A 27,452-nucleotide genomic window follows, 5' to 3' on the forward strand; every position below is an offset into this window, starting at 1 on the left:
CTAACCGGAATCCAATTTATTCTTAACTATCCAAACATATATAGAATTGTCCCATCTTTATACAAACATGGGAAGAGTGCGTCATTTTCATGTCTCTTCTTTCTTTCTTTTTTTCCCACAATCCAAACAGGCCCTCAAGGAATTTTGTAGTCAACAAGAGATCCACCTAAAATTAGCTGAAATTAATGGAGAAAATGCATGTTTTATTACTGGAATAGCTAGCATACTATTCTCTCTCTCTCTCTTTTTCTTTTTCTTTTTCTTTTTTTGAATGAACAAAAATAGATACATTGAACTTAACATTAGCAAGATGATTCAGATACAAGAAGGAAACATGAAAGCCCATCATGCATGGGGTACATGACCTGAAAAAACTACAAGTGATACTTGGTTACCATCCAAGCATGCCTATTACACAGCAACTGGAACTTTAAGAGACTCGAGTATCTTATCATCGATATCAAACTTTATTGGCTTCTTGTCTCTACCAATCTTCACATACTCATCAAACCTCTCCTTCAAATCCGTAGGAAGGTTAGTAGTGCTACTCCACCCCAGTATTTCCTTGGCAGCTCTTGGTTCTGCATAGAAGTGCTGAGGAAACAAAAATCATGCAATTTATTTCTTGTTCAACATGGCTTGCAATGGGCCAACCCTTTGTTGGCCAGGCTAGGGCATGAATTTTGGTCCTGTCTGGTGGGTCCAAGCCTAAAATTCTTATAAAAAATGGCCCAGACCTAGGCTTGCAACTTTTTCTATTGAAGCCAGGATTGATCCCTGGTCCAGGCCCATTTGTGACTGCTGCAGGTCAATCCCATCTGAATTCAGGCCCGGTTAATAAGAGGTGATCCTCGGCCTGCCATTCGGGTCCAAGTTATAATCAGGCTGCCCACAGAATGTCCCAAATAGAGCTGGGCACAGGATGACTCGACTCAGTTGACTTGTTCAGACCCTACTCGATCTGAACCAAATGGGTGAGTCGGTCCAAATCGAGTAGGCTTCGTCCAATCCGAACTCAAACCGAGTCAAGTCCGAGTTACCCAGTAACTCGACCCAACTCGACCCGAAACTCAATCCAGTGAGACTTAACTAGATTTAAAACCCGACTCAACACGGGTTCGGGTATATATATATATAAATCTAATTTCTAACTATCTCTAACCCTACCCACCGCACCCACACCCGACCCCGACCCAATCCCAAACTCTCTCTCTCCCTCCTCATTCTCCTCCTCTTTTAAGCCTGGCAGCCACCCACCACCACCACCACCCTCCTCCTTCTCCTCTCTCTCTCTCTACTCTCCACTCCCTCCCTCCTTCATCTCTCAATCCGACTTGGTACTTCTGACCGGGTCGAACTCGGTCCGGATCAGTCTAGGTCAGACCCGGACTCGGATCGGGTCAGGCATGCTGGACTCAGTACCAAGTCGGATCGAGTTTGGGTCAGGCCTATTTCAAAACCGGATTGAGTCGGGTCAACCCTAACTCGGTCCGACTCGACTCGATGCCCAGCTCTAGTCCCAAACCAGCCCATTGCCGCCCCTTTTAACAGCTTTAGAAGTTTAGAAATGCCATATCCTATGCCAATCAGATGGAAATTTTTTTACCATAATGCGAAAAGGAAATGCTTTCTTTGCATCAATCCCAACAGCCTTTGGGTCATAATGGATGATCTTGACTGGGCGACCTGCAGCTTGAGCACAGAGCTTGGCAAATCCATCCAAAGTCACAGCACGGTCACTAACACAGTTGAAGATATTGCCACTAGCATCACCAGGCTTCTCAACAGCTAGGGCCAGCATACTGGACAAGTCCCTACTGTGTGAAATGTTAGTGAGTTGCATTCCTGAACCAGGGATGGGAACTGGCCTGTCTCTGACAATTCCTGCGAATTGTATAGCAGCAAAGAATGGAAACATCTTAGGAATTACACATCAATATGGTGATATTGCATGCATATGTTGATAATTATCATGAAATATAAACAGAAACATGTCGTAGGTTGGATAAGAATAATGAAAAATAAACTAATATAAACTCAAATACTAAAGATCATACATTCTCAGGTAAACAGTGGTTCCAGAATCAGGAAGAGCCCTTCTTGAATGATTGCTCAAACGTGGCTGACTTTGAGTAGAAATATTTGATTTTGCCAATGGCTTTGGTCCAAAAAAAAAAATTGTTCAATGATGGTTCTGATGAATGCTCGAATAATTACTAGAATGTGGCTGATTTTGAGTAGAAATACTCTAGAAGATGGGAGAGAGAGAGAGAGAGAGAGAGAGAGAGAGAGAGAGAGAGAGAGAAATTTTTATTATTGATTTTTTTTGTTGTATTTTGGTTAAATCACCCTTTTTTATTCATTCTAAAAGGTATTTTGGTTAAATCACCCTTTGACATTCATACTGCAATGCTTTTGGTCATTCTAACAAAAAGCATCAGAGCTGACAATAGTTGTTTATATACAAAAAATCCATTGCCTTTTAGATTGTCACAACTGTAAAGAATCTGCTGCTATTCATCTACAACAAGCATACATGCCAATGCAAAGTAACCGTATAACAAATATCAGGAGTTACTCTTTATCTTCATTAATGAATGGCTCCATATCAAGAGATGCAACATAAATTTCAAGGGATTTTTCTATATAGAATGTAAAGGATACATCAGAACCTCTGTTTTTCTTTTCTTTTCTCCACATTTATTCTTCTAATGATGCATCATATGTTTATGCTAAAAGGCTTGCTTGAATACATCCCGGGCTACTGCAATATGTTGAGACTTCAACCATTGGAATTGGGCTCTTTTCAATGACCCAAACTGTTTATGTGATAGGGATTCCCATTGATGTTGGCACAAAAAACCTCTAAGATTGAATATTTCAACCTTTTGATTATTCAAATGTCATGGTGACCGACCTTTTCAAAGAACTGAGAGATTTTACTTGTCGTACATCCAACCATACAAGGTGTGATGTATAGTTTAACTGGCTAGGATCATTGGAAGATGATCCAGATTCGAAGGCTAAAGTCCTGATGAATCACATTGCAATACATCGGGATGTATCTGAGCAAACCTTTCATACTAATAACCAACTAAAGATATCCGTCATGGTATCCAAGTCCGATAACACATAGGAATACAACATCTGCAGGAAAGAAAAAAAGAAGAAGAAGAACTAGACTAGAAAAGTAAGAGGGAGTTTCATACGATCAAAGAACCACTCTTCACAATCTTTGTTGTTCCCAGACCCTATCATGTACTGCGGACGAAATACTGCCCAGCTACTGAAGGAAAGCTCCTCAATGTATTTCTCCACTCCGACATGACTGGCATCTGCCTTAACAACATCCTACAATGTTGGATGGTTCATTTCAAAAGGTGGACAGAGAGTAAAGAAAAACTAAATGATTTAAGATTCATATGGCTAACTAAAGAGCACAGAGATCAGTTGGGAAGTTCAAATTATAGCATGACCTTTTCTTCTTTTTAGTAGTTAAGCATACAACTTGCTATTTTTCATGATAGTCAATGCTTGTAAAATCCTTAACTTGAATTGCAAACTCATCAGCTAAGCTCATTATCAACTATGCAAAAAACATTGCACGAAAATCAATCCATAGAAGTGAAGATTCATCGTAATTCCAGTAACAAACTCAGCCTGATTTGTCCTAGCTCTTATCACCGTAAATATGCACATTGAATGGAACACACAGAAGAAAGTTTGTACTTTTTTAATTACACAATGATCCCGATTGCCTGAGTTCTACATGGTAACAAATTTATATCGGTACAATAATTGCACGAAGCATGAAGCAAAGCAGCAACAAAGTGCGGGAGTGAGGAAGAGTCTCTTTCAAAAAATAACAAGTATAAATAGGTATGAACTGGGAAGTGATGTTGGGTTTTGTACCCTTGGAACCCAATCCGTGCCCCACTTAGGCAATCATGGACATTGCTTGTGATTATAATAATTGCAACATGATTATGATGAGAGAGCATGTATGCTTACTTTACATCTTCAAGGTAGTGCTTAATTTCATGCTGTGGTTTGACCGAAACCATGAAGTCCCTCATGGACATTGTATTAGGCCCAGTTCATGACATGGGAGAGATGTGGCCCAAGGGACCTTATCCATGAAAATGAGCGTTCACAACCATCACGTGCTTGGCCGGCACATGTGTGCGGTTGTCATTTGACTCGATGATCGTATTAGCAGCGTTGCCTTTATCTCAGGCAATTTGAGTTGAGAACTCACATCAGTAATGAGTGTGAAAAACACATAAGTTGACAAATTGAATGGTGGCCCATGTGAGTACTGCTCCAAGGTCCCATATAAGGAGCAGACACTCATAAGCACCATATCTAAACTTCCTTAGACTTGAGGATTAGTCGTGGAGACTTCGTTATCCATAATGAGTGGCTATGATACCTATTATGAATCGTGTGACCCAGGATGACATACGCATGTGGTTGGGTCACTTGGATGGAAACATTTGTGCTCTATGATAATCCAACAAGGAATCAAATAAAAGACAGGCCTGTTGTATGGACTGTTTCAGGGAAGATCATTTGGATTGAAAAGCTTTGTCAGTCATAAGCTCATGCAGTCCTTTTGTGTCATAGGGATGTTGATTTAAATGGTTTTTCCAAAAGAAAACAATGCCTTTATGGTCTAAACATGTGTTTTCTTTATACGTGACTTGTAAAAAATCCAACAATGGATCTTCATGTTCATCAAGTGGAGTCCATGTTTGGAGCTTGGGACCACATGATGGAAGGGTGATGATGACGTGAAAGGATGTAGAATAGTGCAAGTGCCAAGAGTTAGGATTGATGTGCATGAAGACCTTATATATATGTAGTTGGTGATGGCCCATATGCGCTAAGAGAAGAGGCCTATGAAGCCTAAAGCCCACGTGGAATTGTATTTAAGTGAGGAGACCCCAAGAATCCCCCACTAGGCTTGGACATCTGTCTCTCCTCTTTCTCCCCGACGTCCCCCCTTGCTCTCTTTCCCCTAGATGTATGAACAAGAGCGACCATAGGGTTCATCTCCTAGAGGCTTGTGACTCCTTACAAACTAGTGGTGATCTATCCTTGGAGGCCAAGGCTAGAACTCTTTCACAAAAGAGTCGTAGCTTGAAGATCTGGAAAAGAGAGAAGCCTGGAAAATCTTCTTCAGAAAAGGTATAGTTTGAATTAGAAATCTCTTGTTAATGCATTAAAATCCATGATGCGTTCTTCATCCAACTCCTTAATTGTATCGATTGCATCCAATCCTTCACACGTATGGGCGTGTGAACATGGGATGAAAAACCTAACAAAAATGGTATCTGAGCCATATGGTTGATCAAGTGCAATCCTACAAAGAGAGAGACCATGGTGAGATTATTATTTTTATTTTTTTTAAAAGGTGACTCAATTTATTAAGAAACCGCCCAAGGGCGGGAAAGAATACAAAAAGCAAAAGAAAGGAAAAGCTACAGCCCAAGCAAGGCCTACAATGACACATGTCTAGGTCCTTGACCCCGATCGTCCAATCCACGACCCAATGCACTGCCTTGCGGTAAATCCAATCTGCCGTTTCCTATTTTTTTTCAAAACAGCGCCTGTTTCTCTCTCCCCATATTGCCCACTAGGCCACCATCCCCGCGAGCTGTAAAACCAACTTACCTTCTTTGACAAAACCGCCACCATTCCTAGATGCCAAAAAGGAGGGAAGCAAGCTAGGCGTAACCCAAGAGATGTTAAGAGTGGCAAGAAAGCTATCCCAAATCTTCCTCGCGTACAGGCAATGCAAGAACAAATGGTCCACTGACTCTACATCCTTCAAGCATAGGATGCATATCACATTAAACCCCTTTTGTAAAGATTGTCGACGGTCAAAATCATGTCCCTGCCTGCCAACCAAACAAAAGAAGCAACCTTGGATGGAGCTCCATACTTCCAAAACTGATGATTATGCCCAACGGTGTCGGTCGAACAAGACAAGAAGCTATAGAAAGAAGAGACAGAATTTCCCCAAGTTATGAGCCTTCCACACCACCGAGTCTTCTGTCGAATCTGATATATCAACTGTTTTAAGAGTCTCCAAGAGACTTAGATACCACCCCAATTCCTCATCCGACAAACCTCTTCAGCAAGAAGGCGCCCATATGACATTGCCGCATCTCTTAAATAGAATTGTGCTGGAGAACAGCTAAAACATCCCCACAGCATCAACCCAACATTTCCCAGGGCACCATTTTTAGATGGGATGGGTAGAAACCAAATAACGAGTTTGCTAATAATCTTATATGGGCATGGTGGCTTCTAGTGAATAAAGCAACATAGGTCGACTCAAAAATTTCACGATTTTCAACAAGGAACTCATATGTAATATGCTGTGAGAATAAAATCAATGAAAAACAGCAACATTCCCTGCTAGATTTTTTGTTCTCCCAGTTACTTCATTCTAAGTCCGAACAGCTTGTATTTGATTACATCAGAGATTTAAGAGCAGGTATTTCCTACAGACTATGTGAGATCAGGTACATGGATTTTAAGTAGCGAAATTACATCATTTATCACTCACATCTAGCAATTTAGTTTTATGTATGTAGTTCTGTGTATATTTCCTAAATCGCATGCACACAAATACATTCACATACATGCAAGCATGCATGAAAAATACCAGCCATCAGGATTGTGTTGATGTATTCAGTTAGTTAAACAATCTTTAAATACAAGGTGAACAGATAACTAATATGAAAATGTTCCTGCAATTTCTAGACTTCCCAACTGCATAGCATAAAACACCTAGAGAGAGACAATGATCATATATTGATGTATGAATGCTTTAGTGATCATGTTCGATGTACGAGAGGATTTTTCATGCTTTCAATGTTGGATATGCATACACATGCTTTAGTGATCATCTGTCAATGCATGCATGCTTTCATGATACTTCTTATGTTCTGCATATGCATGTACTCATCCACCAGCATGCCCACAAGCAACACATTTGCACACAGAAGGGCATGCAAGCATACACGTTCTATTCGATGAAAGTGAAAACAATTCGTAGAACATACCCCTTCAACGTGAGGAGGTTCATCAGCTGGTTTATAAATTCCAGCACTGCTGATGTACAGAAATTGTTCAGCACCCGCATTCTTCGCCCAGTCAGCAACAGGCCTATGTTTGAAGATTGATATTAGGAACACTGCTGGAACATTGCATGAAAGAATAACACTTTGGGTGAAGTTTCACTTAGTGAAAATGAAAGAACATTGCAGAACAAATCTCTCTTGCATTTTGAGAATGACGAACTGTGTTGACCTTGAGAACTGGAATCTTCCAAATGTGCACTAGTAAGTAACAAAAGTTATATTCAGTGCCATTAGAACTGTATGGGCCTTCATATTGCAAGATGTCTCACATTCAACTCAGAAAAGGCTGAAAGCAACTTCAGAGTCCTACAGACCAATTGCAGTTTCTATGATTCTCTCTAGAGACTCTATACCCATTATTCGGAATTCAGATGTCAGGAGCAAGTTCTTTATGCCATTTCCAGCTGGAAAGGACTACCACCGCCTCTTTCGTAATTTAAAGAGTAAGCACATCATGCAATCGTGCATGCCTTTCTCTACGGGATTGAAAAACTACTCCACAACAAGTATTTACAAAAATAAAAGTAAAAAATAAATAAATAAATGAAGATAATTGCATTGACCAGAAAGAAAGACCTCAATGCCCCATAGTTGAGCATCAGTGAGCTCACTAAATGTGATCAGAAAATACAATCATGTGACATTACTTTCTAAGGGGTGAACTGCTTTCAAAGACCAGAAGAAAGTAGAAAGCAACAGACCTCACAGTGTCCAAATCCTTGCCATTGTTGTCCAACACAACGTCAAATGCTGCCCCCTGAACAACTTTTCCCACTTCGGCCGGGTCACCCCAGATTGTCTGACCACCTGCACTCACGAGCTCCTGAAAAATCAAGCCCAAAAGAATAAAACAGTAACTTAAATCCAAATCCATCATTCTTGGCGGCACAAACCATACTACATAAGGCCATAAAGAAAAATTAATGCCTTCTGAAAAATCAAAGCCAACAGAAAAGGAAATACAGTTTCTCCTGCAACCACAATGACATGTGGAAACTAAGAAAACCTCACTGAAGATTCAAACCAAACAGGAATAGGAGTATCCCCATAATATAAACACATCAATATCAGAAAGAACGATTGAAAAACAACATTTGATGTAATAAAAATTCAAAGGAAAGCAAACCCTTCCTGAAAATCAACCAATCTCCATGAAAAAGAGAAAGACAAAAACATAAATAAAAGGAACTTCACAATGTAAAACCACCAAATTTCAAACATCTGATTTGCAAACACAAAAGCTTTATAAATTATTAACCCATGAAAAAAAAAAAATGACTTATTAAATTCCAATAATAGAAAGCCAAACTCATCCTAAATATCAACCCGAAGATGGACATATTCTTCTAATGCAAAAATAAAACTATGCTGAGAACTGATAGACTTAAAACCTATTAACAGACATGCTTCCAATTTTCATACAACAAAAACCAACTGCATAAACTACCAAATTTAGAGAACCCGCTTAGCAACGAAGAAAAAAGAATACTGCAAAAGTCAGACTTGCAAATAATGTTAACCAAACAACAATCTACCGATCAAAACCAACATAGGATACAAAGGAATTTTTTTCATTCATGCAGCACTTATCAACGACAACAATAACAAAACTAATGGACAGGAACAAGCATATTAAGAAAAGGAAACAGATGTTTCATGAACACCATTCCATCAGGTGGGTCTTTCAAGAGATCCAGAATGTTCAGCAGGTGTGGCCTGATGTGGATATGCAATGGAATGAAAGTAAACTCAATCAAACAAACCTAGCCATCCAATAATTTTCCTACAAATGTACAGTTAAAATGGAAATATGACCAACATGCTCAACACGTAATATGCAATGGGCGGCAGGTACAATGATCAGATGGTTGGTATAGTTCAATGGAGGAGCCCTTGAGTTCATACCCGATCCATATTGTGACCTACAAGATGAATCAAATCAACCAGATCACTAAAGACCATACCAGTACAAATGCTGGCCTGAAGGAGAACCTTGGTGATTCTGGCTCAGCATTGTATACCGTCTCATCTAAAGCATTATATGATGCTCTACCAAAAGAAAATGGCATTTTTGTCTGACGCCCAAAACATCAAACATTGGCCCCACCTTTTGGTAATCTAGTTGTTTATCGGGCAGGCACCATCACATGAAGTGCTACATGATGTACAACAAAATCAAGGAAAATCACATGGAAAGCCAGGATCGAAAGAAATTAGGCCAAAAAGTTCGAGCGAAGGGTCTAGTGCACACTATAGCATCCAACAACCATAACTTTGCAACCAATAATCCCATTTGCACATATAATATGTCGATTCGAAAGCTATTGGTGCACTCTACATCCAGTCCAATGTCAAAGGCCATAATTTGGTACTTGCCCCCGAATGATTTCGCAAAATTCAATCGTTTTAGGGTTCAAATCTGAATTTTAAGTCAAATTTTACTATTTTTAGTAAGTTACAATTTTTTTTTCTACTTTAGTTTTTTTTGGGTTTTAAGAGTCTCATAATCACTCAAAATCTTTGTTTTGAATCTTCTAGGAGAGTTTGGGTAGGATTAGACTTTTTACTAATTTTAGAAAGTTTAAGGGGTATAGGGCATATATAAGTCATATGAAGTGCATTGGAAAGTGACATTACTATTATTATCAAAATTTTCTCTTTTTAGAGGATTATTTTTTTTTTAACCTTGTGGATTCAAGGATTATCTTAGAGGAAGAAGACTGATATTTTCCTCCCCTTTCTACCACTCACCCACTATGCCACATTGTCTCCCCCATTAGATGATCCTAACCATCCAATCAATGATTTGCAAACGGGGAACTAAAACCACTGGTCCACATTGAACAAGGAAAAGCATGCGCCCATTTAGTTGGTTTGGGATCATTCAACAGGGATGATTTCTCAATTACCTCCCATCCTCCAATCAAGCCGATCATATGAACTTTTGGCCGCCAAAACCATGTTCGATGAAGCAACTTGGGTAATAAAACATTGTATATTTGCTCAATTTAAAGGGATACTTGGATGGGCGACTTGACTCATCTCTCTTCTTCATCACAGGTTTATTTTTTTCCTGTCATCCACGCACACATTGGGTTGTCCCCACCATGTAGATGCATCATCATCACATACAGCAATTGCATGTGAACTTCACATGAAACCATTTCTTTCCTTGACGACATGTCAATGCACAGGACATCTTGTTCAGTAAAAGAGTGGGCCTCACCATAACAATCAGTGCTACAATCCGATCCACTCATCAAATAGGATGCCACATGCAAGTCGATGGGCATACTAGTTTGGCCCCCCAATGAATAGATGGGCCATACTAGGAATTGTCATGATGGGTCCCAACTATTGCATAGATCAGATATTCTACACTTCTGATGTGTTGGCGAGAAAAAATTGGATGGATGTGAAAGTTCCTGTATGTGATTTCTCTCACTATATCTGATGGAACATCAATATTTTGAAATTTTAGCTCTTTTACTGTATAGCTTCTTGATGAGAATCCGTTGCTGTTCCGATCATCAGATGGATTGTGGCCCAAATGATGATCAGATACCTGATGATCAAATATTTTCAATATCAGCACTACTCATTGTGTGATTTGACTGTGTAAATGCATTATCTAAAAATCCAATTAATATGATTATCAAGGGGGCGACACATGACCAATGATCCACAATGCGTGCAATTGCGGGGCTATTGTTGATCATATCTGTTTATTTTTTTGGTGAGGCATCTACATGGTGAAGATTGCCTTATGACGAGCTGGTCATTGCTGAGTAGCACTTGCTCGCATGCACTTAGCTTTCACCATTCCCCACATGGTCAGTTCAGAATATCAATCTAGATTATCCATCCAAATGCTTGGTTTAGCATAAGGATCGGCCCCAAGCTTTATTGAGATGGGCTCAACCCAATGATCCATCTTAAACGAATTCCTTATATATCATTTGAAAATTTTATAGAGATTAACCGATCCAAGCTCTGTTCAGGGTGAATACCCCCATTGCATGCTATAAACACTTATAGGTTATCCAAACATAGACAAGCGTTTACCTGTAAACACTTTACCCCTTAAAGCTAAACAGGATCGACTATAAATACTTTACACCTGAAAAGAGTTTCAGCTAAAGTGTTAAAACTTTACAGGCATCCAAACATCCCCTAAGAACCCATAGAGCAACAAACAAACAAACAAAGCCAATCTAAAATTTCAAACCTACCAGACTACAATTTGAAAGTTTACAAACACCAACTGATTAAAACCAACTTAGAAAACAACGAAATGATTCCAATTCCCATCCAAAAATACCAAAAGCAAAGACAGGGATGACAACAGCAGCAAAAGAAAGACATATAGATAGAGAGAGAAGGGATTTACAGAGAATCTGCTGAAAGGGGGCTTTTTCATCTTATCCGAAGTCTCATCACCGACAGTGAGCACCGTAACATCATGGCCGGAACCCAGAAGCTCTTTAGCGAAATAGAAGCCGATGATGGCGTGGCCACCGCTGTTTGTATTTACAATGAGGACCTTCTTCTTCGCACTTGCCGTTACTCTGAACGAAAAAGACGAAGAAGAAGAAGAAGAAGAGAAGGAAGAGGAGCGTTTGGGAATGGGAGAGAAGATAGAAGAAGAAGAGAAAGAGGAAGAGAGGGAAGAGAGAGAGACAGTGGGTGAGAAAGAGAATTGGGGAAGAGAAGGGAGAGATGAAGAAGAAGAAGAAGGGAGATTGCAGGATGAGGTAGAGAAGAGAAGATGAGAAGAGAGAGAAGCAGAAGCCATGGCCATTGAGAGAGAGAGAGAGAGAGAGAGAGAGAGAGGATTTCGATCGGATCGTTCGTAAGACGAGAGCCAGCAGTTATGAAAGGGATAAAGCCGTTGAGGGAAGCGGACTTAGACTACATGATACTCAGGCTGCGAATGACTCTTGATACGCAGGCCCTCAGAAATTGTACACGTGGCATATATTAAATCAAATAAAACCGATTATATTGTGCAGCCGACTATCACCAAATCCAAGTCCCAGGATCAGATTTCCTGAATAATTCTCACCGATCCGATTCGTGGACATTTGTTTTTGGAAATAAGACAGTGGGATTTTTCATTTTAAACCGTCCAATATATGTCCACCAATCCAATATATAGATGATCTAATATATTTAATTTTTATTTTTTACTACATATAAGTAGGTTACCATGAATTGGACGGTTTAATTATACTAATTTTATGCTTTATGTGCAATTTCTAGGTACATGTGTATCATCCATCACACTCTGCCAGAGTATCAACTTTTTTCTATGGAGGGAAATGCTTCAGTAGGATAGACTCTACTCAACGTATCATACACCGTAACTTTTTCCCCTCCCAACATATAGTGGGTCATATCATCTACAGAGACCTTTCCCGACCGAGTGGACATAAGCAGCTCATGGACACGCTACAAACAAGCCAGATGGGTCATAGGTCGAGATCCAACCATCCATTGTAGAGTACCATTGTGCACATGCGCCGGCCTAAGAATCAGATGAATCCATCATTAGAGTGTTTGGATGTAAGTTACTTCGCATTAGCTACTTATACCTCAAGTTTATTCAGTGCACTCTTAATATACATCATCCGTCGTGTGGGCCAATCTTCTATCTAAATCATTCATTATCTCGTGCCTACCTTGGATGCAAATCGGTCTATAATGTTTGTTTGGTAAACAATATAAAAATATATATTTAGCCTTCGACATTATGCAAGAACTTATTTCTCAAATTTGCTCTATCTACTCTTTGTATTCTGTTCCATGTTGGTCCCACCTTAAATACAGACCATCCATCATATAGGCTCACTTTTAAATTGACCATCCATCATGTAAGGTCCAACTTCAAAATGGTTTATCCATCACACGAGGCCCACCTTACTTGTGGCTCATTCATCACCCAAGGGCGGACCTTCAATGTGAACTTTACCTCATGTGGGCTCACCTTGATATAGGACATGTATTATGTGGGGCACACCATCAATGTTACATTGTCCATCATGTGGGCCTCCCGAACCCACTAGTAATTAACTTTTTAACTTATAATAAATTAATAAGTTAGCCACAATTTACAAACAAATGTGCATCCCTTTGGATTAGCTTGGTGACAAACTCCATGGAGCCCACCAAGATTAATGTTTTTCTTCATCCATCCACTTTGCATCCACATTTTAGGGCATGAACTTATATTAAGGCATGAACCTAAAAATAAAAGAAGCTGTGAGGCTCTAGTAGACTGCAGCACACAAAATAATAAAGATAATGATGTTGACCGTTGAAACCGTTCTAGGTATGTAAAACTTGTGGGGAAAGAAAACACAAATATCTGCTTGATCCAAAACTCCTATGACCCAGGAGAAGATTTTAATGGATCGCTCGGTCACGCTGGCTTCCTACGTTATGTTTCACTTTGCCTTGAATGGTTTCGTTTTTAGACTCATGCGGTAAAATGAGCTGGAAAAATGAACTGATAATGTGGATAAAGCACATACACCGGAGTGGCCCCACATGTTTGCTCAAATAAATTATGTGACCTTATGGATATTGGCAAATATATATATATATATAATATATATATATATATATATATATATATATATATATATATATATATATATATATCACACGGTGGGCCTTAGGAAAGTTTCAACACTATGCATCATTATCCCCACTGATTACTGTTGTGTGGTCCACCTAAGCATTGGATCTGCTTCATTGTTGAGCTCATGCCACTAAAATTAACCGGCAAAACAAATGGATAGAGTGGATGAAACATATACATCACGGTGGGCCCCATAGTTGGGTCACCAGCTATATCCATGGTGACCTGGTCTCCAGGCAATCCGCGTCCATCGGACCCACCTAATGGAATATTTGGATTTTGTACTGGCTACCACGGGATAGACCGCTACAGAATCGTGTAGAACACCTGTTTAAACCAGCGCTTAAAACACCAGAGCCCTGTGGGACCCGCTTGTACACGTGGCATAGTCGTATAGCAATCAGGACCGTTCAAATTGTTTTCTCTATTCTCGACGTGGGCTACGTGGTTCTAACTGTGCACATGGCACAACCGTATGGCAATCCAAACCATCCAAATCGCTGACCGTACTCATGGTAAAGTATCACGGAATCCAGACGGTGCATGTTGCTGACTCAACTACGTATCGTGGGCCACTTGGTTTCAGCTGTAAACATGACATTGTCGCAAGGCAATCCAAACCATCAAATCCTTGACTCAGCTATAGATGATGTGCCGCTTGGTTTCAACCATACACACGGTAGAGTCCTATAAAATCCAGACCATCCATGTGGGCGACTCAACTATGGATTGTGGTTCACTTGGTTTTAAGTGTGCAAATGACATTGTTGCGAGTCAATCTAAACCATCCAATTCACTAACTAAACTGTGAATGGACCCCAATGGGTACATGAGGAGAGCGGATTGGCTAGTGATGGCTAGTGGTCGGTGCTATGTGGGCCCCACCATGATATATGTGTTCCATTCATGCTGTCCATCTATTTTTCTAGATCATTTTAGGCAAAAATGAGGTATATCCCAATCTCAAGTGAACCATATCACAATGTTGATTGAACGTCCACAATTAAAAACTTCTTTGTGGCCATAGAAGTTTTGGATCAAGATGAACTTTGTTTTGCCCCTTCATCAAGGTCTTTAAGACCTAATCAATAGATTTGATGTTAAATAAATAGTACCATGGACCTTAAGAGGATTTTAACCGTGGACATTCAATCTAGAGGTGTACACAACTCGACTCGGCTCGGCCACTAGCTGACCCAGCTTGAACTTGGCTCGGCTCAATCCTCGAGCCTAACTAGCCAGCTCGGCCACTAGCTAACCCCAGCTCGAACTCGGCTCGGCTCAATCCTCGAGCCTGACTGGTCAACTCGACTCAGTTCGAACAGCAGCTCGGGCCAATTCGAGTTGAGTTTGAGCCAAGATCAAGCCTCTACGACATTTTCTTGAACACATGGAGTGCACCTTCAATTTCTCATGGAATGTAAAGCAACAACATTATTTTATAGGTATTTCATCAAACACTCAGTGGGCAACATAAAAATCAAGATACAAGGGTATTTGTTTCATATCCATACATTCCTCGCCACTAGCCAACACTTTTGTTGAGTCATTTCATCAAACACTTGTTGAGCAACTTCAATATCAAAATAACCGAGTCATTGAACTAGTTCAATTTGAGTTTGATTTGAGTTGGGGTATGATCCGAGTCGAGTCGAGCTTGGGCAAGCTTGAACTCGGCTCGAAATTTTTTCAAGCTCAAAAAATTAGCTTGACTCGGCTCGAACTTGGTTTCAAACCAAGTCGAATCGAGCTGTTTTGAGTCAAGTCGAGCGAGCTAACTGAGCTAACTCAGTTTGTGTATAGCCCTAATTCAATCACTACTGTTTTCCTGTGGTGTGTCCACCTAAGATTTATATCCCTCTCATTTTTGGGATGATCAAGCCCTAAAATGATCTATAAAAATGGATGGACCGCATGGATAAAACGCATACACCATAGTAGGGCCCATAGTGCACCAACCACTAGCTACTAGGCTATGGCATCGACATTAGCCAAACCGCATCCGTACATGAGCCAGATGCCATGCAAGTAAACAACGTTGGACCATTTATCAAGGTTAATATATGGTTTGTTAATTTGTATCATCCAAATAACAGACAACACTATGCAAACAAGCTCATACCTCAATGTCACTTTTACAACATGAGATATTGATTGAGAGCTTATTATTCCGTAAACAGGATTGAGGAAGAGAGAGAGCTAGAAGAAAAATGGAGGGCGAGAGAGAACGGGATTTAGGTCTAGAGAGGGGATGAAGAAAGAGAGACAAACACGTAGAGATAAATGCTCACCCGCGCACCAATTCTCATGAGAACTTTTTGAGAACTCATGTCCCATTATATGAGTGTGAGTGCAAGATTTGAACCGTCCACGTGATGCGGTACCCCACGAAAACCTCAGGGCCTAACTTTTACCGTGATCCAAAATTTTGGTAGGCCATGGCTAAAGAGAGGCAAATCAAGTGAGGAAACTGTTTCGTTTTTTCATGGCCACCATTTTTGGATCAAGGTAAAAGTTAGTCCCAGGGGTTTAATGGGATGCTGCATCACGTGGACGATTTAGATCTTACGCTCATATATCATGGGATATGAGTTCTTAAAAAGTTCTCGTCGGAACTAGTGGGTAGGTGAGCATTCCTCTCTCTTTCTCTGCAATAATGGATGAAACGATGAAAATGCGCTTTATTCACCTAATAATGCTTTGATCGTCACAACAATGTAGATAACTTTATATGTATATGATTATTTTATGATTATTACAATTGCAAATTGCAAATGCATGGTGTTTAAGGTAAGGGATGCATACCTATCCAAATCCAGTAGGACTCTTGGTGGCATCACCTTGGTTATTGTTTTATCTGGTTGTGAATCATAGACATATTTGATCTTGTCAGCTCTAAGGTTGGCTCACAATATGAAATTCCTATTTAGTAATGGTCCATGTAAGTCCATGATTAATCTTCCCGAGGTGTGTGATTCATAAACTTCGTTCATGATTATGTGATGTGAATCAATTGTACATGTGTTCATGATTAATGCTAATAGGATAATTCACCATCACAATGTATTTTGATCAATGATAATGGTCACTATGGACTAATCAATCCATCTTAGTCTAGGGTTCTGGACATAAATTATATGTCTTTTATATAGAGTTAGACATCGAGTCGAGCCAGACCGAGTTAGGGCTGACTCGACTCGATCCAGCTTTGAAATAGGCCTGACCCGAACTCAATCCGACTCGAGATCGAGTCTAGCATGCCTGACTCAATCCGAGTTTGGTCTCGCCTGGACTGATCCGGACTGAGTTCGATCCGGTCAGAAGTACCGAGTCAGGTCGAGTTGACACCAAGTCAGATTGAGAGATGAGAGAGGGAGGGAGTGGAGAGGAGAGAGGAGGAGGAGGAGGATGAGGGTGATGGTGGTGGGTAGTTGTCGGGTGTAATGTCTCGAAAAAACCCGTACAAGGACCCGAGTACCACCTCAGGCAGAAATTACCTAGGACCAAAATCTTTAGAAAATTAAATTAATGTTAGCAAGTGCTAAACTAGAGTGCTTGTGAAATTAGTATTAATTACTTTAAATATGATCTGCAAGACCCAAAACGTGCAGAATCATTGACGCTTCATTATCCTGAAATCTAGAATCCATCCTTAAACCCGGTTGCTCTCGGGAACACACCGAAATTCCGTATCGGACCTAGACCGCACGCCGAAAGTCCGATTACTCCGAAACTATACGGATATGACCGCATTATTGGACTTGATAACCCCCTTGGAAATTAAGTCTTGAATGTGTCTAGAAATGCACAACTTGAGCCCGGACAAAGTGTGTTAGAAATGTGAAAATATTTAGAAATAAAAATCTGAATTTAAGTAATCTGAGTCGTATCGCTTGCGGGCCAAATATAAGGATTCAGACCATCAGAATCTTACCCAAATACACCCTCAGATCAGGAGAAATGTACCACACATGTTGATGTACTTGTGGCCCTGATCGAGTGACCGTGACCATTGAACTGAATCTGGTCTGCCACGGCTGATCTGTAAATCCGATCGGAACGAAAACTCAGCCTGACCTAGATCCATGGTCAGGGAGCTTAAGTCCGACCGCACGTGGAAAAGGGGCCACCAAAAGTGCTCCGTTGGACCGGAACAGTCCGTATTTAAATATAACCTAAGTATACCTTGGCCCTGGGGCCATTCCCATCAAACCTAGGCCTATATAAGGACCTTAAACCCTCTCTCTCTCTCACCCCATACGAATTTGAGAAACCCTAAGGGAGAGAGAAGAGAAAAGAGAAGGGAAAAGAGAGAAAGTGAGAGTGAGAGTTGGAGATTCTTCCTGGGATTCGATCCTGCTATTCCACGCACTTAATTAGCACTCCTGTATCGCTATACAGGCGATTCCGATTCCGATTCCGTTCTTAGGTAAGAAAATCTAACCCTAATCTGTTTTAGGGTTTCAGATAGTGTAAGTTATGAAATAGCTAACCTAATTTATGCTATAGGTTGCCAATTTGTCGTAGACAAAGGCTTAGCTTTAAAACTGAGTTTGTTACGAGTCTACCGGCGAAAGGTGCAGACTATAAACGTATAGGTTATGGTTTTCAAGGCTTTCAATGTCGGTTAATGGTTTATTACTGATGTGGGTGCTATTTCACATGCCAAATGCGATGTTTGTTTCGCATTTCTGATATATATGAACTATATTAAGTTTAGTGTATTCCATGTATATGTAGAAAGTATCGCATACGTATGAAATTGGAACATATGTTTGCCATGATTAATTGTCGTATGTTTATGCTAGTTGTATGTGTAACAACTCTTTGGCCAAATGATTTGCCCTAAGACGTGATATCACCAACATACGTTATGTATGTTGGAATGTCTAGTCTAAGTGTTTGTAGAAATGTCTGAATGATCAAGTGTGTAATATATTATACTTTATATGGGCGTTGAGAAGAGATTCTTAACTACCTTAACAATGTGTATGATTTCCTCCATGCAACTTATATTCTTTGTCTGTTTTACTTAGGCACTGTATATGTGTGAATTCATGTTTAAGTTAAAATCCATTAAATGCTCACATGCTTGTATGATTGGAATTGTTGATCCATTACTGTTCTAATTAGCTAGTATGATTATCTGTTATAATTGAATGTGTTTGGGACTACGAAATAGTCCAGGCCATCGGTAACAGGCTTTGAATAGGTGGCTCAGGTTGTTCACGCCACATAGGATGTGATTGATGAATCTGAGCCGTACTTGGGATGTCGGCAGTGGTTAGGCCACACGGAGTGCTTATGCACTTTATGTTGATTAACTCAACGTGCGCTCGTACTAATCGAGCTCGTCAAGTAACCCGATTGACCCGATGTATGTTCACCATGTATGGACGCTACTGCATGAATCTAAGGTACCAAACTCACTAATGAAAACCCTTTTAAACCTTGGTACCTCGATCCGCTAAGACTCATGAGCCGGGCATGGTGGTATGGGACACCGTGGTCGAGCTGTCGGCCTACGTTGGGATGACGAGCCTCCCTGTAGTGTCCATTGAGCAATATAGACTCGTGAGCCGAATACGGTGGTATGGGACACTGTATTCGAGCTGTCGGCCTACACTGATAAGGTGACAAGCCCTTTGTAGTGACCTCGAGCGTACGCTAAGACTGTGTAGAGGCGACGAGCCCTTATATAGCAACAAGAGTACACTAGGCCTGCACTGATGAGGTGACGAGCCCTTTGCAGTGGCCTAGAACTATATCTTCGTATGAGATTTACTAGGATTGACGACCCTAAAATGGTTCATCGTTTGGGAATTGATACAAGGAAGGTATCTTAGATTCTCAATCCTGCTATATGAAAGGGACTAATAATAACTCGGTAATCACGCTCATTCCATCGCACTACATGTGCTTCGGGTTGAAGAGCACAGAGGGAAGAAAGCATGCCGTGACCGTAAGTTGGTGTCGCACGAGGGAGTGTAGGCAAGGGCATGCATCATGCTTACATTTCATCCTTGCATTAATAAAAATATCTAGGAATGTCTGATATGTCTGCTTTATCATTACTGCTTGATTGAATTGATAACACGTTAACCTTTGCTCTATTGTTCCACTGAGTTGATCACTTACTCCCACGTTCTGGGACGGGGTTCTGAACACCCACCAAACTCTGTCTTAGTTGCAAATGACGATGCGACTCAGGAGGCGGAGCCCGATTACTATGACGATAAGGATGAGTTCTCATATATGCAATTCTCCAGTGGTTTCGCTTAGGCCATCCGGATCGACGGGGCTTCAGGGTTATACTTGTAGTGGACTATCACATTTTTGACGTTTTGTATTTTGAAACAATACATGTAATTATTAACCTGGCAATGCATACATACTTTGGGGACCTATGCTGTGTATAACGCTATACGTATTTGAGTAAGTCTTCCGCTCTGCGTATTACTACTGTCCCTGGATTATGTTTTGCTGCTTTGGCTTAATCTTATTCATGTTTCATGCACTAATATAGACAATATTTAATCATCATTAAATATGTTGCATAAGTGATGCGTTGGAACTCGGAAGTTGGACTTTTACTCGACACCCAATTTTTAGGGCGTTACATCGGGCTTGGAAGAGGAGGAGGATGAGGATGGGAGGGAGTGGAGAGGAGAGAGAGAGAGGAGGAGGAGGAGGAGGAGAGTGATGGTGGTGGGTGGTTGTCGGGCTTGGAAGAGGAGGAGGATGAGGGAAGGAGGGAGGGAGTGGAGAGCAGAGAGCGGAAGAAGAGGGTGATAGTGGTAGGTGGTTGCCTGGCTTGGAAGAGAAGGATGACGAAGGGAGAGAGAAAGTTTGGGATCAGGTCAGGGTAGGGTGTGGCGGGTAGGGTTAGAGAGTCAGGTCGAGTTGGGTTTTGGATCGAGTCAAGTCTAACCGGATCGAGTTTAGGGTCAAGTCGGGTCGAGTTACTGGGTAACTCGAACTCAACTCGGTTTGAGTTCGGATTGCGTGAAGTTGACTCGGTTTGGACCGACTCACCCATTTGGTACGGGTCGAGTCAGATCTGAACGAGTCGGAAGAGTTGAGTTGGTTGGAACGAGTTGGATCGTGCCCACCTTTGCCTTTATATCCAATCCGTGCCCCACTAATAGTCTAATTGCCATCATAATGTAGATTGATCGATGGTAGTGGCCACTAAGGACTAATCAACCTATCTTAGTCTAGGGTTTTGGACATAAATTGTGCATAATGTAGATTGATTGATGGTAGTGGCCACTAAGTACTAATCAACCTATCTTAGTCTAGGGTTTTGGACATAAATTGTGTTCTTGAAATCCAATTCGCAACTTAAACCATCATAGCTTATGATAATTGCAACATGATCATGATGAGAGAGAAAAGAGTACTTGCTACTCAACATAAAGGTTGTATTTCAAAGCACGGTATGGTTTGATGGCAACCATTGAATCCCTTATGGATACTGTATTGGGCCAATTGCATATGGCTAAGCTAATGTCACAGGTGTAGGAAATCAGCAAGATGGTTACAGGTAGCATTTCAAAGGTTAATATCATATGATAAGCCAAAATATTGTCACACATTGCAAGTAGTAGAATTGCATGCCCAACCAGAAATTTAATGAAACAGTACCTAGTAAAATTGAATATGGGAAAATGACATAAAAATGTCAGAAAAAAGGCCAACTAGGTAAATATCATATGATAAGCCAAAACATTGGCACACATTGCTAGTAGTAGAATTTACATGCCCAACTAGAAATTTAATGAAACATTACTTGGTAAAATTGAATATGGGAAAATGACATAAAAATGTGAGGAAAAAGGCCACTAGGTTAATATCATATGATAAGGCCAAAACATTGGCACACATTGCTAGTATTAGAATTACATGCCCAACCAGAAATTTAATGAAACATTACTTGGTAAAATTGAATATGGGAAAACAACATAAAAATGCCAGAAAAAAGGCCACTAGTTTTGTTCTTCGGAGTGCTTGTCCAGGGAAGATGAGAACTCAAAACTATCTGCTCCAGTAATATGAGGAATTTCTACACCATCACCATAACCATCATCATAATCATCATTTTCATTGTCATATTCCCTGATCGGTGATGAAAAATCCAAGCATATCCCACGTATTGCTTGCTCGTATGATGCTGACAGATCTTGAGATGTCAACTGGTGATACTCAACAAGCTGGTGAAGACACTGATTCTCTCTAGTTAAATTTGCATTCTCATTTGCTAATCTGGACTTCTCAGCAAGTAGTGCCTCCAGTTGGAGTCTCACCTATCAAGTAATCCACAACATTACTTAGAACTTTGCACTTAGAAAAGAAGTGTTAAGTAATAATATTGGATATTACAATTGCTAAAATATTGAATTTTGTTAGCTAGATTTACTTGAAATGGAAAATGGAAATTAAAATAGCAATGCAAGAAGATTGAAAATAGGATGGTGTTTTCTATGTTCATGTTCAGTCTAGAGATTAGGTTGCTAATATTCTTGTAAGGCATTTCATTCTACCTATCTTTGACAGATTTTGTGCAAGCTGGGCATGTATGATTCATATGTTCCAGTTTGATGTGGAGTGTTAAAGATGCTATAGGAGTGTGTGCATGTGTTATAGGAGTGTTTGATGTGGAGTGTTAAAGAACACCTCTCTCTCTCTCTCTCTCTCTCTCTCTCTCTCTCTCTCTCTCCCCCCCCCCCTCTCTCTCTCTCTCTCTTCTCCCAGTTTACAATTTTGCATTGGCCACAAGAAACCAAGTTAACACCTAATTAAAATTGTCTAAGCAATCTGATTTCAACATGAGGAATGATACTCTTGGATGTGATCATATGCATACACTCTAGACAATGAGCACGATGGTTCATAGCATGCTTTGGTCAATTAAGATAAAATTTAATATGTGATCCAAATTCAATAATCAAATTAATCAAAGGTGGTGATTGTCCAACAATCTGATGTGGGGTTATGATTTGTCTACATTGCGTCCTAAGATGTGGATGGTTTATTTTATTTCATTTGATTTACATTCCTGCCATGCGTACAAACTCCAGTGCATGTATAAACTCGCCTTTTAACTAAATTTGGATGGTTTATTTAATTTGAGTTACATTCCAGCCACACATACAAACTCGTGAGTGCATGTATTTGCTCTCTCTCCACCAAAGCTGATTATAAACTCTCCTTTTAACTAGATCCCAGAAAGGGAATCGCTGGTGAAATCAATTGGAAGAACATCACCAGAGGTGTTCTTGAAATATTGGGATGAATGGTGTTTCTAGCTATCAATAAAAATGGAATTAATATCCAAAATAAATATGAATTGTTTGTTTTACTTGCATCTAGAATACTAGATGCAACTTTAACTAAAATTCAAAAAGGAATTTGCTGAAAACATTGTAATTCTTCTCTCTTTTATTGGAAATTCCATAACTCTTGAGGCACAAGATGATGCAACTAATTCACAAAAGTTATATTAAGATATCCAAGTTCCAACTTGAAATTCTTCATTACATAACTGTCGCAAAACAACTTCATGGCAGAGTACCAAATCATAATTGAACAATATCTATGGACTTTTGTCTCACTAGTTGTTAGGAACTGCTCAAAATGTCCAAGAGAGTGTGCTCAACTTGAAATTCTTCAGTTTTTTACTTTTTTTAGTATCCATAACTATGTCAAAAGACTTTTTTTTTTTTTTTTTTCTGTGGCAGTTAGGATGTCCACCATATCACAGTTGGAAAGAAAAGATGGACTTGTTCACTTGGTGTTTGAGACTGCTGCAAAATGCTCCAAACACCCAAGATATCTGATCCAAATCTGAAGCGTGATACAATATCACCGTGGATTAGGGTAAAGCACATCTAAATGCATTTTGTTTATATTTTGACTAGAACGAAGAATGTTGTGGAATGTGATTGAGGAAGAAGTTGAATATGTGGACATAAGATGTTAAGAGGTGATGGAATGTGATTGAGGAAGAATCTGAATATATGGAAATAAGAATTACCAAATCATCTTCATCCGGTCTCTCGCCTTTTGAAAATCCATCTCGGAGCCTCCTGTTTTCCTCCTCAAGAAGAGAACATCGGTCTTGCATGAAACACAGGTCTGATTTAATCGATTTTAGTTCCCGTGCAAGCGAAGCTGCTTTAGTTGCCATGGAAACCGCAAGCTGTTGAGGAACAAGAAACAGTCAGAACTGAATGCAAGAACCTACCATTCTGCAAAATAACACTAAAAAGTAGGAAAAGAGAAAACCGAACATTTCGAGCCTTCTTCATTTGCTCGTTCTTTGCAACATTTGTTGGGCTTTGTTTGTTTTCATTTCGAATGGCAGCCTCATCATCTTCTGATGATTCATTAGAAGGGCATTGCCTCTTCACCCTCGGTCGTATTCCTTCTTCATCTTCTGATTTTTTAGGCTCTCTCTGCAGCAATTCTGTCAACGAGGGTTGAGCTAGATCGCTAGCTCCCTGATTGAACAACAGACAACAAATAGAAGATGAGTTGATATAGAAAAATCAAGCTGAAGATTCGTTGTGTGGCACATCCAAACAGGCCCTTAGTTTAGATAACTAAACTGTAGTTGAAGGGAACCACCATTTACACCCACTCACTGATAAATACACCCATCCTTTCTCCTTCGGTTATAGAACAGTACAACTTTTCACTCCTTAAGTCATTTATAAAAGAACATACAAAGCCAAAGAAGATATTGCAAAATTTCCATATGATGCATCGTGGTGAAAAAGGAAAAACAATTACCATAAAACCATTTTTTTAGAAAACTTAAATGACTTATTTTCATATGATACATCGTGGTGAAACACCCGAAATCTGTTTGCTTCTAGAAATCTTGATATTTTGAGGGGGAAAAAATACTTATTTTCTGCAGAGATTCAAGACATTCAACAGAAATGACTTTGAAATTGCCATCTTCATCATGACCTGATGTTACTCTAGATCATTAATCATGATGGAAACTTCATGCAATAGATAGTGACATAAACCCCATAAGAATTGCCACACACACACACACACACACACACAAAATAAAAATAAAAAATCCATTTAGAGGGCCCAAAGTCATTGAAAGGAGTATACATCATGGTTTTGCATGCACAATCCACAATTTTTTTTTAGCAGACATGGACACAAAAACCCAATTGCTAGAAATCCTAACACATCAAGAAAATTACAATCTCTCCATCAAATGCTAGTTGCGATTCTCCTCAGGATCCAGCGTTAATCTAAAACATTAATCATGATGGAAACTTCACACGATAAATAGTGGCATAAACCCCGTAAGAATTGCCAACAAAAATCCATTTAGAGGGCACAAAGTCATTGACAAAAGGAGTATATACATCATAGTTTCTCAATCACAATCCACAGATTTTTTAGCAGACATGGACACAAAAACCCAATTGCTAGAAATCCTAACACATTGAGAAAATTATTATCTTTCCATCAAATCCTAGTTGCCATTCTCCTCAGGATCAACATTATTCTAAGACATTAATCATGATGGAAATTTGATGTGAGTGATCGTGACTTAAATCCCCCAACAATTACCAAAAGAACCCATTTGTGAGTTTCCCACATACGATCCCACAAAGATTTTTAGCACGCATGAACAAAAAAATCTAATTGCTAGAGAAATCCTAAGACATCAAGAAAATCATTATCTTTCCATCAATTCTGAAACCCCTATTCATTGAAAAATCCGCTGAAGTAGCTATTTCCCTTGTGACCGGAGAGAATTTAATACCAGGAACCTCCATTTCATCAAAAACAAATACGTGAAGAAGATCTATTTTCCTGCCAAGAATGGAGGTTTTTCATTTTACCAAAGAACTAAAAGGATTAACATGGGTGTGTTTGGTTGGCCAAATTATTGGATTGCAAACATTCACTTTAATCATGATTAAATGACAAAAACTACTGATGCTTCCAAGCAATCATAGTAAGAAAGCAGAGCGTTTCTTTTAAGTCTGAATCGAAAGTACCATAAATTGAATTTGGAGGGCCAGTTCTCAATGTGAATACTAAGGAAATCACAATTTGGCTATTTCAACTTTCTTAGTATCTATATTGAAATTCGATTTATTAGTGCATCCAAACAAAAATGTCATTTCCTCCGCAATTAAATATTAAGGAAATCACAATTTGGCTATTTCCATGTTTTTAGCATCTACATTGCAATTCAACATACGAATACTTGGGAAATAACAATTTGGCTATTTCAACTTTATTAGTAGTTAGATTGCAATTCCATTCATTATCTCATCCAAAGAGAAATGTCATTTCCTCCACAATCTACAACATGCAAAATTCCCAAATTAAAAAGAAGACAACAAAAAATGTAGAACCTTACCTGTGCTGCTGCATCTAAATTGTCTGTAAGCTGAGACAGAGAAGAAGAGATTGAATCGAAGCCTTGGAGCAAAAGCAAGGTATCTTCTTTGAACCGTTCCTCGCGTTCGGATTCTCCTATTTCCTACAAATATCCAAACAAGAAAACCCACCTTTTGTGAGAATCATAGAAATTGAAAAATTGGGGATTTTTTAAATTGTAGTGGGAAATTAGTACCGTGGAAGTGTTTTTGCGCTTTCGATTCTCGAGAATGGTATCTACACGGCTGCGTAGGGAGCTCCAGAAGCGTTTATCTGAGCTTGGGCTGAGACGAGGAGAAGAACCCATGGAGATTTTCGAGCCCTGTAATAAGAATTTGAAGGAAGTTATAAAATTTCAGAATTGAGACAGAGACAGAGACAGACACAAAGACAGAGATAGAGATAGAGATAGAGATAGAGAGACCTTGCTGAGATGGGAAGGAGAAGAGCTGTTCAATGCAACGGCCATGAGAAGATCTAGAGAGAGAGAGAGAGAGAGAGAGAGAGAGAGAGTAACGGCTAGTATTGAATAAGCTAGTTGAGTTTTTAAAGGGTGAGCGGGTCCTACTTTTCGCAACGTTCAAATCCCTCGGTCTACAAAACGAGCATTTCCATTTCCTGACGCAACCTTCAAGCGCTAAAGAAAAACGCGCCACACATGCCTACTTTTCACACGTACACAGAATCATCAGCGTCCATCAGATTAAACCATTAATGCATGTGTCCTACATTAAAATATATAACGACTACTCATCAGTAGAGCGTCACCTAATACAGACAGTTGGATAAAGATATTATCAACGTCTATTTCTTTGTACGTGTAATCAATGGAATGTATTAGGGAATATTCAGCATGGAAACACCTAATGAATGTTAGGGATCATGCACACGAACACGAAGTCTGCATGCATAGTGCGTTGGTGTTTTGCGCCTGAAGATATCGCGTCTGAGAATATTAACCTTATTAGAAACAAGTTCTGATCCAATCCGTTGCGCAATGAACTGTTCTTGGTGCGTCGACACTCCAGGGTGCACGTAATTATAGAGATGGAGATTCTGAACCGTCCGTCTGTGGGACCTGATGCGAATGATCCACGCTAAAAAACAGTATGCATTTATAACTGTGTATCTTGTGGCCATCAACAGGACGGTGTAAAGAGGAGTTTCAAAGGTTAGGATTCGAATAAAAAGGTGTTCTCATCCGATCCTTCTGTTCTTCAATCCTAGTA

The 27,452-nt window shown here is 39.8% G+C and overlaps 2 protein-coding genes across 3 annotated transcripts; both read right to left on the reverse strand.

The window, feature by feature from the left end:
* Window positions 1-272: 272 nt before the first annotated feature.
* LOC131226050 (chloroplast stem-loop binding protein of 41 kDa a, chloroplastic) lies at window positions 273-12,018 on the reverse strand. The gene is made up of 6 exons (XM_058221716.1): window positions 11,545-12,018; window positions 7,856-7,977; window positions 7,077-7,179; window positions 3,210-3,351; window positions 1,607-1,884; window positions 273-594 (listed from the first exon to the last, which is right to left on the reverse strand). Exons 1-6 carry the CDS (start codon window positions 11,953-11,955, stop codon window positions 412-414), a joined length of 1,239 nt encoding a protein of 412 aa, XP_058077699.1. The 5' UTR covers window positions 11,956-12,018; the 3' UTR covers window positions 273-411.
* A 9,346-nt stretch (window positions 12,019-21,364) lies between these two features.
* On the reverse strand, window positions 21,365-26,730 carry LOC131226051 (uncharacterized). Of its 2 annotated transcripts, XM_058221717.1 has the most exons (7): window positions 26,648-26,730; window positions 26,420-26,545; window positions 26,204-26,326; window positions 24,090-24,299; window positions 23,834-23,998; window positions 21,787-22,103; window positions 21,365-21,497 (listed from the first exon to the last, which is right to left on the reverse strand). In XM_058221717.1, exons 1-7 carry the CDS (start codon window positions 26,690-26,692, stop codon window positions 21,482-21,484), a joined length of 1,002 nt encoding a protein of 333 aa, XP_058077700.1. In that variant the 5' UTR covers window positions 26,693-26,730; the 3' UTR covers window positions 21,365-21,481. The 2 variants fall into 2 exon arrangements, with proteins under 2 accessions (XP_058077700.1, XP_058077701.1); XM_058221718.1 differs by lacking the exon at window positions 21,365-21,497 and having other exon boundaries at window positions 21,627-22,103.
* Between the last annotated feature and the right edge of the window lie 722 nt (window positions 26,731-27,452).

This window comes from Magnolia sinica, chromosome 14, assembly GCF_029962835.1.
Source record: "Magnolia sinica isolate HGM2019 chromosome 14, MsV1, whole genome shotgun sequence".
Taxonomy (NCBI): domain Eukaryota; kingdom Viridiplantae; phylum Streptophyta; class Magnoliopsida; order Magnoliales; family Magnoliaceae; genus Magnolia; species Magnolia sinica.